Source organism: Hippocampus comes, unplaced genomic scaffold (genome assembly GCF_001891065.2).
Source record: "Hippocampus comes isolate QL1 unplaced genomic scaffold, H_comes_QL1_v1.1 scaffold172, whole genome shotgun sequence".
In the NCBI taxonomy this organism is placed as follows: domain Eukaryota; kingdom Metazoa; phylum Chordata; class Actinopteri; order Syngnathiformes; family Syngnathidae; genus Hippocampus; species Hippocampus comes.
In genome coordinates this window covers 724,899-736,733 of record NW_017805072.1, presented here as the reverse complement: position 1 = coordinate 736,733, position 11,835 = coordinate 724,899, and the positions used below count along the sequence as shown (strand labels likewise).

The 11,835-nt window shown below is 44.4% G+C and overlaps 1 protein-coding gene across 6 annotated transcripts in view; it reads right to left on the bottom strand.

The window, feature by feature from the left end:
* Positions 1-694: 694 nt before the first annotated feature.
* The window catches only part of LOC109512738 (ankyrin repeat and MYND domain-containing protein 1-like), a 23,263-nt gene continuing 12,122 nt past the window's right edge, over positions 695-11,835 (bottom strand). For 5 of the 6 annotated variants that reach the window (XM_019864684.1, XM_019864688.1, XM_019864685.1 and 2 more), the window contains exons 12-18: positions 10,772-10,879; positions 10,557-10,679; positions 4,889-4,990; positions 4,525-4,690; positions 1,728-1,788; positions 1,500-1,651; positions 695-1,399 (exon numbers count right to left, since the gene is read on the bottom strand). In XM_019864684.1, the coding sequence (XP_019720243.1) occupies positions 1,218-1,399; positions 1,500-1,651; positions 1,728-1,788; positions 4,525-4,690; positions 4,889-4,990; positions 10,557-10,679; positions 10,772-10,879 (894 nt within the window). In that variant the 3' untranslated portion in view covers positions 695-1,217. The remainder of the gene's footprint in view (positions 1,400-1,499; positions 1,652-1,727; positions 1,789-4,524; positions 4,691-4,888; positions 4,991-10,556; positions 10,680-10,771; positions 10,880-11,835) is intronic. The other variant, XM_019864689.1, reaches the window with a different exon arrangement.

The window sequence follows — 11,835 nt, the reverse complement described above, 5'->3', positions numbered from 1 at the left end:
TCTCATTGAGACCACTTTTATCCTGTCTGGATGAAATCATGACCTGGATGGCACTAAATTTCTTGAATTTCAATGAAAAGAAGACAGAAGTGATAGTGTTTTGTCTCGGTGGCCCTTGTACATGCCATCCTACGGACTTGGCCCACCTGGCTCCTTATTTTAAACTGGACAGTGATTTTAAATTGCACCGGCAAATTGGTGCTGTTGTGTAATCCATCTTCTTTCATTTTAGGCAGCTGGCCTAAATTAAGCTTTTCCTTTCTCATGAACATTTTGAAACATGCTTTCATTACATCCCGGCTGGATTACTGCAATGCACTTTACTTTGGAGTCAGCCAATCCTTCATGAAGCATCTCCAGTTGGTCCAGAATGCTGCTGCTCGCCTATTGACTGGTACGCGTAAGAGGGAGCACATAACTCCTACTCTGGCATCCCTTCACTTTCTCGTGATACATTTTTGATTCTTTTTATGATCTTATTTGTTCTCAATTCTTTTTAATGTCTTCAATGAGGTCCTCCGCACATACGCACCTGCCTGGTGCCTCAGAGCTGTGGACTAAACACTATTAGAGGGACCGAGAACGAAGCGGAGGCTTAGAGGGGATCGAGCCTTTTCTGTTGTTGGTGCCTCTCTTTGGAATGACCTCCCACTGAACATTCGGCAAGCTGTATATATATATATATATATATACACTTTTGTTCTTCTACTTCTCCCTTTCATAATTTTGCTGCTGTAAATTGGGAATTTCTCCATTGTGAGACAAGTAAAGGTTTCCTTATCTTTCCCTTTTACTCCATTGAATTTTATGTAACTCTGTTGTGTGCCTTTTCTAATTTATGCCATTAGAAACATAGAGACAAATATACAAACAATTTAACATATTGACATTGTAAATTCATGATGATTGATTGAGTTAATTTAGTTTGCAGGTCTATACTTCAAAATGATGAATGGGTTGATTTAACATTGTAAGCACATAAACTGGGCAGGTGTTCTGGGACACAAAGTAGAAAGTAAACTTCACTTTATCAGCACAATAGTGGTAAATGCAAACATGACGTTTAGATAAAATTAACACTGTTAACTGTGTGAGTGAATTGGCGAGCTTTATGACTGACCGGTGTTCACTGCACGGTGTAATATGCCTCAAAAGCCAAGTCAGTTGGAATATGCTCCAGCCAACCAAATGCTGAAATGATAAGCTACAACAGTGGATCAGTTGTAGCTGTAGTTTTCCTTCATGTTGATAGATTGCCACTCTTCAATATTATCTTCAATTACCATGACTTTGGATTTAAACTGGACGTGAAATGGTCTTCTTGATGAAAATATGACAGTCTTGGGTCCTTTTTTGGCCTGAAACATGACTCTCTTCTCAAAAGTGATTGGAACAGCTCCTGAGTTGCAAGAAAACAGTGTTTATTTCAATGTATTCAGTGTCGAAAATACATGTGAGCATTTCAGATATTGCACAACAGCTCCTGAAATGGCGCCTACCTGTCTCGCGCAGACACTCTTCCTTGTGTCTCTCATCCCATGCTATGAGTTTACACGCCATGGAGCAGTAGAAGACTTTGTGGCAGCGAGTACAAGCAGTTAGCTTCACAGCAGCAGAGCGACCACAGTGGTAGCAAAACTTAAATGGTGACCTAAGAAACAATTCCGTTGACATAAGCAATAAGTACAAGAATTGGATGAGAAGTGCAAAAAGTTTTGTGACTGTACCTTAGTTTTATTGCAGTGGGTGGTTCACTTTGATTGATAGTTTTGACATCTGCACCTTTATCTGTGAGGAAAAAGACATCTTTGACACAAGATGGAATCACATTTTCACTTTTTGGTTTATGTGGTCTGCGATTGGCTGGCAACCGATTCAGGGTGTCCCCCGCCTACTGCCCGAAGACAGCTGGGATAGGCTCCAGCACCCCCGCGACCCGAGTGAGGATCAAGCGGTTCGGGAAATGAATGAATGAATGAATGAATGGTTTATGTGGTTTTATGGAAGCATGAACGGATGTGTAATTTGCCAATATACACATGTGGACAAAACTGTTAGTACGCCTCTCTTAAAGGGGAAGTCAACCCCCAAATTTTCTTTACAGTAATATGTGCTATTCTCCCCAACTTGTTTAAGCACGGCGTTCTAATTACCATTACATTGCGTTTGTGGACTGAGTTAAGCAGCAAAATCCATCTGTTTTTTTTCCATCTCAAGGCGCAAACGTTTTGCCACTTTCTGTGAAATGAAAATGATCACATTTGGTAACGACCAATCAGCGCTCACTTGTTTTCTGAAGCTTAGTCATGATTGGTTGTTTCCTGAGCCCTTTCAGTCGGCAGAAAGTGGCAAAATGGCCACCCCCAATATTGGCATCCTTGCTCTAAGGGTTGGCTCATTTTCTGCTGGTCATCCTTTGAGGGTGAATTCATGTGCTTTTGAGAAAACAGCATCTTTTACTGCCCAGTTCTTAGATCTGATTAGCATGCATCAGTGTCTCATCCAACATGTCCATCATGAGCACTTGCTCATGCAGTTCTCTCCTCCCCCCGTAAAGGAATACTTGACATTTGCATGTCATTTGCAGGAGTAAAATTTTCATATTTTGTCGATGATTTTATTTTATCATTGTATCATTTTATTATATTATTATTTTTCATGTACATTTAATAACTTTTTTTTAAAGAATATACATTTGGCCAACATGTTCATTTTATCTGCTCCCATTGGGTTCCATCTTAAGGGAACAGGTATTTCCTTCTACTGCTATGCGGATGACAGTCAGATCGATGTCCCACTGAGCAAAAAAGACACTTTTTCATTCAGGCTACTTTTATCCTGCCTGGAGGAAATCAAGACCTGGATGGCAATAAATTTCTTGAATTTCAATGAAAAGAAGACAGAAGTGATAGTGTTTGGTCCCAGTGGCCCTTGTACATCCCATCCTGTAGACTTGGGGCCCCTGGCTCCTGATCTTAAGTCAACAGTCTCAAACCTGGGTCTTAAACTGGACAGTGATTTTAAATTGGACCGGCAAATTGGTGCTGTAGTTCAATCTAGCTTCTTCCATCTTAGGCAATTGGCTAAAGTAAAACCTCTCCTTTCTCATGAGCACTTTGAAACAGTAATTCATGCCTTCGTCACATCCCGGCTGGATTACTGCGATGCACTTTACTTTGAAGGAAGCCAATCCTCCATTATGCGTCTCCAGTTGGTCCAGAATGCTGCTGTTCGTTCACCTCTTGACTGGTACTCGTAAGAAGGAGCACCTAACTCCTACTCTGGCATCCCTTCACTGGCTCCCTATACATTTTAGAGTTCTTTTTAAGATCCTATTATTTGTTTTCAAATCTTTCAATGGCCTCGCTCCACCTTACCTCTCTGAGCTCCTCTGCCCCTACACATCTGGGAACCTCAGGTCTGCACACCAGACATTATTAGAGGTACCAAGAACTAAGCAGAGGCTCAGAGGGGACCAGGCCTTTTCCGTTGCTGGTCCCTCTCTTTGGAATGACCTCACACTGAACATTCGGCAAGCCCCCTCGCTGCCCATTTTTAAAACTCGTCTCAAAACTCATTTGTATTCTTTGGCTTTTGACTCAGCATGACTCAGACTTGATCTTAGTTTTACTGTCTTCATTATTAATTTATTGTTTATTGTTGTAGATATATTTTCTCCATGTACAGCACTTTGTATACAGCGGTGGTTGTTTTAAAGTACTCTATAAATACATATGAGTTGAGTAAACAGGTCACAAGGTAAGCGTCGTGTGTACACGTTGGACTAGACTGCACAATGATGGATGCACACATCGCTACTCCAAATGGAATGTGTCTATAGTGTCAATCTTGAAAGCTAACACTATGAAATGAGTCTACCAAGCGAGATTTACTTTTGATTGTTAAAGATGCAGCGACAGACAGTCTTTTGATGGCACAAAATATACTTTGGAGATGGAGTGGATCTGGATGTGCTGCAGGCACGGTGTTCATTTGCGAGCTACCCATGCATGAACAATGCAGGAAATATATCCTCCGACCTTCCACATATGATGAACAGAGTGTTGCTTTTATCCAGTGTCTTAATTTACGAGAGCGGGCTCCACTCGCATTATGGACCACCCAGAAGCCTGCACTGGGGATGGCCCAGGTTGAAAGGTGGCACAGATCTTCCCTCGGGAAATCAAGCTCATCTCCTGCCTCAAAACAGGTTTTATTCTGACGTACTTCGTTTTTTAAAAAAATTGCAATTACAATGTGCCAGTATCCCAACGTGCCAGTACCCAATGTTGCCAGGGTGATGAGTGCCCTTTTTAGCAGCTCGCACCTCATTTTCATGTTTTTTTTTCTTTTATGTTAATAAGGATACAGACTATGTTTACATGCATTCGACATTCAGGTTAATATTCCAATTTCTGAAACATTCGGAATAACCTGTTTACATGAATGAGTGGACGAGTAAGTTCTGCATTTTAAAAAGCCACTTTAAAACATATCAACAATTTTGTTCACCTGCGTACTTACCACTCTGTACAAGGTCCTCGTCTCTCTCTAGATGCTCCCTTTCTCTCTGGACAACACTCTTTTTCAGCATACTTCCCATCATGCTGAGCAGCTGTCGCTGTATTTTGAATGTCTCTCTCCCCTCCATACTGAGAGCATGATATGGAGTGTGGGCTATACCAGAGTCCTAGAGAGGAGTACAAACAGTTTTTGTTGTTGTTTTTACATAGGCATGATATCAAGCATTTACACGTTAATGCATGTTGGTGTGGTTGAAAATTGAATACAGGACTGTAAAATAAAAATTCGAAAATTTATGTTCAGAGTCCTTCACATTGTCTTTATACATCCCCAGTTAATATTCTTGGGCTGTAAATTTTGTTACCTGGTTGAAGGAGATGTGGGCATAATCCACTGCCGTTCCGATAGTATCACCAACCTGAACTGGCATCAATATGTCCGCGCCAACCTTCTCCAACATGTCCAGCTGTGAGAAGATTCAGATTCACCAACTGTCATGCATTCATTTACAAACATTACAAAAAATATGACCTCTGGATTCAACACTTTACTGTGAACACAACAACAGGTGAAAGATTGGAATAGTAGGCAGAATTTAGTAAGTGGGTGATGGGGGTTGTGGGGAAAATTATTTAAGTTTGGTTAAATTAATTAATTCATAAAACTATCCATTATCTTGCTGCTGTGGACTGTAAATTTCCCCATTGTGGGACAAATAAAGGATATCTTATCTTATCTTATCTTATTTTTAGATCAGACTTTTTGGACAAGAAGCACAGTCACTCAATCAACCTGTTCCTCTCATTTAATCAACAAGTTTGAGTTCCCCTTGTTTTTGAGCTGTACGATTTTTTTCCCATTTGCTGTTGTATTCATTTGGTTTGGTTTAGTTTTTTTCCCATTCATCCATCCATTAATTCTCTACCGCTTATCTGGGGCCAGGTCACGGGGGCAACGTTTTAGCAGGGAAGCCCAGACTCCCCTCTCCCCGGCCATTCTTTCAGCTCTTCCAGGCAGATCCCAAGGCATTCCCAGGCCAGCCAGGAGACATACTCTCTCCAGCGTGTCCTGGGTCATCCCCGGGGCCTCCTGCCGTTGGGACATGCCCAGAACACCTCACCAGGGAGGCGTCCGGGAGGCATTTTAATCAGATGCCCAAGCCATATCATCTGGCTCCTCTTGACGTGAAGGAGCAGCGGCCCGACTCTGAGCACCTCCCGGATAACAGAGATCCCCACCTTATTTCAAAGGTAGCCTGGACAACCTGCGGAGGAAAATAATTTCAGCTGCTTGGATCTCGTTCTTTCGGTTACGACCCACAGCTCGTCACCATAGGTGAGGGTAGGAACGTAGACTAAACGGTAAATTGAGAGCTTTGCCATTTTGGCTCAGCTACTTCTTCACCATGAACGACTGATACAAAATTTCCCTCACAGCACACCCTGCACCGATCTGCCAATCACTTGTGAACAAGACCCCAAGATACTTAAACTCCTCCACTTGTGTCAGTATCTTATCTCCAATGACAGTTGGAGATCCCGTCTTGAAGAAACACACAGCACCACATCATCTGCAAAAAGCAGAGATGCAATACTGGGGCCACCAAAGCGGACCTCCTCAAGGCCTCGGCTGTGACTAGAATTTCAGTCCATAAAGGTGATGAACAGAATTGGTGACAAAGGGCAGCCTTGGCAAAGTCCAACCCTCACTAGAAACAGATCCGTCTTACTGCCAGCAATGCGAACCAAACTTTGACATTGGTGGTATAGGGACCTAACATGGGCTGTTTGGGGTTACGGTACCCCGTACTCCCAAAACATTCCCTACAAGAACCACCGGAGTCCACGGTGAAACACCTTCTCAAAGTCTGAAAAACACATGTAGACTGGTTGGGCGAACTCCCATGTATGTTCAAGGAACCTGCCAACCACGGCTGTGAAAAAAAAAAAAAAACCCTTACAGCCTCACAACATCCAGAGCTTTTAGGAACTCTGGGTGGATCTCATCCACCCCCGGGGCTTTACCCCTGAGGATCTTTTTAACCACCAGCGTGACTTCAACCCCAGAGATAGTATAGCCCACATGAGAATCCCCAGACAGAAGGAATGCGAATCAGTAGAGTTAAGGAAGTATTCCCCCAGCTGACTCACAATGTTCCGAGTTGAGGTCAAGCGGCACCCCATCTCCACTATACACAGAAGTAATTGTCTCCTTTCTGGGACTCCAGATGGATCAAAATTTCCTCGAAGCCGTCTGTAAGTCATTTTCCATGGCCTCACCAAACTCTTCCAATGCCTGAGTTTTTGTTTTGGCAACCAACGAAGCTACATTCCTTTTGGCCAGGTGGTACCCACCAGGAGCCTCCAGAGTCTCACAAGCCAAAAAGGCCTGATTGGACTCTCTTTTCAGCTTGACAGCATCCCGTAACACCTGTGTCCACCAACGGAGTCAATGATTTGCACCACAACAGGCACCGAACACCGCACGGCCACAGGTCTGACCGGCCGCCTCAAAAACGGAGACGTGGAACATGGTCCACTAACACTCAATGTCCCTCACCTTGCCGGGACATGGGAGAAGCGTGGCTGAGGTAGGAGTCAAAAGTCTTTCAGACAGGGGATTCTGCCAAATGTTTCCAGCAGACCCACACAATATGTTTGGGTCATCATGTCAGACCAGTATCTTCCCCCACCACCAGAGCCAACGCACCACCAGGTAGTGATCAGTTGACAGGTTCGCCCGTCTCGTCACCCGACTTTCAAAAACTTGTAGCTGGAGATCTGATGACATAATCACAAAATTGATCATCGAACTGCGGCCTGGTGCCAAGTGCACATATGGATACCCTTATGTTTGAACATGGTGTTTATCTTATCTTATCTTATCTTATTTTTAGATCAGACTTTTTGGACAAGAAGCACAGTCACTCAATCAACCTGTTCCTCTCATTTAATCAACAAGTTTGAGTTCCCCTTGTTTTTGAGCTGTACGATTTTTTTCCCATTTGCTGTTGTATTCATTTGGTTTGGTTTAGTTTTTTTCCCATTCATCCATCCATTAATTCTCTACCGCTTATCTGGGGCCAGGTCACGGGGGCAACGTTTTAGCAGGGAAGCCCAGACTCCCCTCTCCCCGGCCATTCTTTCAGCTCTTCCAGGCAGATCCCAAGGCATTCCCAGGCCAGCCAGGAGACATACTCTCTCCAGCGTGTCCTGGGTCATCCCCGGGGCCTCCTGCCGTTGGGACATGCCCAGAACACCTCACCAGGGAGGCGTCCGGGAGGCATCCTAATCAGATTCCCGAGCCACCTCATCTGGCTCCTCCCGATGTGGAGGAGAAGCGGTATTACAACGTCTTACATTAAAAAGAAAATAATCCACCACAGTACATTGGCTGAGTAAATTTCATTGTTATTTATTTTTTAAATACAAAACATTTGCATTTAACTATTCAAACACAAGTACAAATTTTATTCAACTCAAATGTTGGAATCATTTTAATTGAATCATTATTGAAGCAAAGTTTTCTATTTGCAAATATACATGAACAGCGTTAATCTTCAAACTGTACATAATGCTACAACGGCGAAAATAATATTCAATATCCTTTTTAGGAATTAAACCTCGACCTCTTTTCTGATGAAAACGTGGGCCTATTAGATTTTAATCTTACCCATTTCTTTATAATACCACAAGAGAGGATAGATGTAGATAACAAAGTCATCACAAGTTATATTTAGAAAACTCAGTATTCATTATGTGCACTAATTTATGAGGGAAAATGTAATTCTGTCAGAAATCTGTCCCAGTTTTTTTTCCTTTTTTTTCTGTCAGCCAAGCCAACGGGCGCGCACAACCACAGTGAACAATTCATTTTCAATCTCTCAGTAGCTGGAGACTGTGGAAAGACTCCCCAAACCTCATACGGCCCAAACATTATTTGATTTGCACCTATCAGGCAATCTGTGCACATGCATCAGTAAATACGTGTCCCACTTATAAGCAGAGAAAGCGGTGCTGGGTGGATCTCATCCACCCCCGGGGCTTTACCCCTGAGGATCTTTTTAACCACCAGCGTGACTTCAACCCCAGAGATAGTATAGCCCACATGAGAATCCCCAGACAGAAGGAATGCGAATCAGTAGAGTTAAGGAAGTATTCCCCCAGCTGACTCACAATGTTCCGAGTTGAGGTCAAGCGGCACCCCATCTCCACTATACACAGAAGTAATTGTCTCCTTTCTGGGACTCCGGATGGATCAAAATTTCCTCGAAGCCGTCTGTAAGTCATTTTCCATGGCCTCACCAAACTCTTCCAATGCCTGAGTTTTTGTTTTGGCAACCAACGAAGCTACATTCCTTTTGGCCAGGTGGTACCCACCAGGAGCCTCCAGAGTCTCACAAGCCAAAAAGGCCTGATTGGACTCTCTTTTCAGCTTGACAGCATCCCGTAACACCTGTGTCCACCAACGGAGTCAATGATTTGCACCACAACAGGCACCGAACACCGCACGGCCACAGGTCTGACCGGCCGCCTCAAAAACGGAGACGTGGAACATGGTCCACTAACACTCAATGTCCCTCACCTTGCCGGGACATGGGAGAAGCGTGGCTGAGGTAGGAGTCAAAAGTCTTTCAGACAGGGGATTCTGCCAAATGTTTCCAGCAGACCCACACAATATGTTTGGGTCATCATGTCAGACCAGTATCTTCCCCCACCACCAGAGCCAACGCACCACCAGGTAGTGATCAGTTGACAGGTTCGCCCGTCTCGTCACCCGACTTTCAAAAACTTGTAGCTGGAGATCTGATGACATAATCACAAAATTGATCATCGAACTGCGGCCTGGTGCCAAGTGCACATATGGATACCCTTATGTTTGAACATGGTGTTTGCTATGGACAATTGGTGATGAGCACAAGTTCCATTCAACGGCCCCCCGTTCCTCCACATCATGCCCTTCCAGGTCTGTCTGTCATTGCCCACGCGAGCACTGAAGTCGCCTCGCAGAATGATGGAGTCCGGAGGGGGAGCATTCTCCAGCATCCCCTCCAAGGACTCCAAAAAGGGTGAGTACTCTGTTTGGTGCATACAACAGTCAGGATGAAGTCCCCCACCCGAAGGCAGAGGGAGGCTACCTTCTTGTCCACTGGGGTGAACTGCAACGCGCCAAGCCAGGGGCAATAAGTATGCCCACATGCGCTCTGTGCCTCTCACCGTGGGCAACTCCAGAGTGGAAATAAGACCAACACCTCTTGAGAGGACTGGTACCAGGGCCCAAGCAGTGTATTAAAACGAGTGTGACTATGTCAAGTCCGAACTTCACAACAGCTGGGGCTCTTTCTCTGCCAAGAAATGTGACATTCCGTGTCCTTTGAGCCGCCTTCTGTAGCCAAAATTGAACTGCCAAGCTAACCTCCTTTGGCCGCCGTATAGCTCACAAGACACCCAAGCCCTGACACCCCCTCCCACAGGTAGTGAGTCCGTGACAAGGGGGACACACGTTGCCTTTCGGGCTGTGACCCCATGGTTGCAGGCCTGCCCACCAGGCGGTCCCAAATGAGCAATATACATAAATGTATATGTATATACATGTATGTACGTCCTGTGCAAAACACGGACGTCAATTTTTGTCAATTTAATTTTTTTATATGGGATGTGTTCAAATCCAATTCCAACAAAGTTTGAACATTGTGTTAAACATACTGTAGATAAAAACGGAATAAAATGATTTGCAACTGATGTTCAACCTATATTTAATGGAATATCCTACAATAATAAGATATTCTCATGTTCAAAATGATGAACTTTGCTTTTAGCAAATAATCATAAGCTTTGAATTTTATGGCTGCAAGACGTTCCACAAAATGGTAAAAACACTTGTTTGGTTATATACTGGCTTCAACGCTCTAACTGTCATCGTGGAGTAGTAAAGTTGGCACGCCGTCATTTTCGCTAGTCAGTTCAACCCCTCGTAATTAATGGAGTTGGCTTGCCAGAACTGAAACAAACACATTTCAGAAATACAAGTACCAGTTTTGGTCGGTTGGCATCTAAACGGTAGTTGAAGTTTCCCAGGGCACAAAGGGCACTGCCCACGCCACGACCCAAGGGAAGGTTGGGATCTACACCTCCTTTTAGCAGCTCTTCCACTGCCTACATAAGGAAGACACCAGAAAAATTATAGAATGAAAGGGCACACATTAAGCATTGGTTTGCGGTCAAATAGTATGTGACAGGTTAGGTACCGTGTTATTGCCACTTGCTATAGCCAAAGAAAGAGGGGAATGTCCACTCCAGAGAAGGTCTGTGCTGGCTTTATAGGAGAGCAAGAGAGATACTACCTTGCTGGCGTTCTGTATAAAAATAACCATGTAAACTATTTAGAGACACCAAGATGTGAAAAAAGCAGTTGTTCTAATTAACTTTTTAGGTAGCATTCATCTTCACCCTGGGTCATCCCCGGGGCCTCCTGCCGTTGGGACATGCCCAGAACACCTCACCAGGGAGGCGTCCGGGAGGCATTTTAATCAGATGCCCAAGCCATATCATCTGGCTCCTCTCGACGTGAAGGAGCAGTGGCCCGACTCTGAGCACCTCCCGGATAACAGAGATCCCCACCTTATTTCAAAGGTAGCCTGGACAACCTGCGGAGGAAAATAATTTCAGCTGCTTGGATCTCGTTCTTTCGGTTACGACCCACAGCTCGTCACCATAGGTGAGGGTAGGAACGTAGACTAAACGGTAAATTGAGAGCTTTGCCATTTTGGCTCAGCTACTTCTTCACCATGAACGACTGATACAAAATTTCCCTCACAGCACACCCTGCACCGATCTGCCAATCACTTGTGAACAAGACCCCAAGATACTTAAACTCCTCCACTTGTGTCAGTATCTTATCTCCAATGACAGTTGGAGATCCCGTCTTGAAGAAACACACAGCACCACATCATCTGCAAAAAGCAGAGATGCAATACTGGGGCCACCAAAGCGGACCTCCTCAAGGCCTCGGCTGTGACTAGAATTTCAGTCCATAAAGGTGATGAACAGAATTGGTGACAAAGGGCAGCCTTGGCAAAGTCCAACCCTCACTAGAAACAGATCCGTCTTACTGCCAGCAATGCGAACCAAACTTTGACATTGGTGGTATAGGGACCTAACATGGGCTGTTTGGGGTTACGGTACCCCGTACTCCCAAAACATTCCCTACAAGAACCACCGGAGTCCACGGTGAAACACCTTCTCAAAGTCTGAAAAACACATGTAGACTGGTTGGGCGAACTCCCATGTATGTTCAAGGAACCTGCCAACC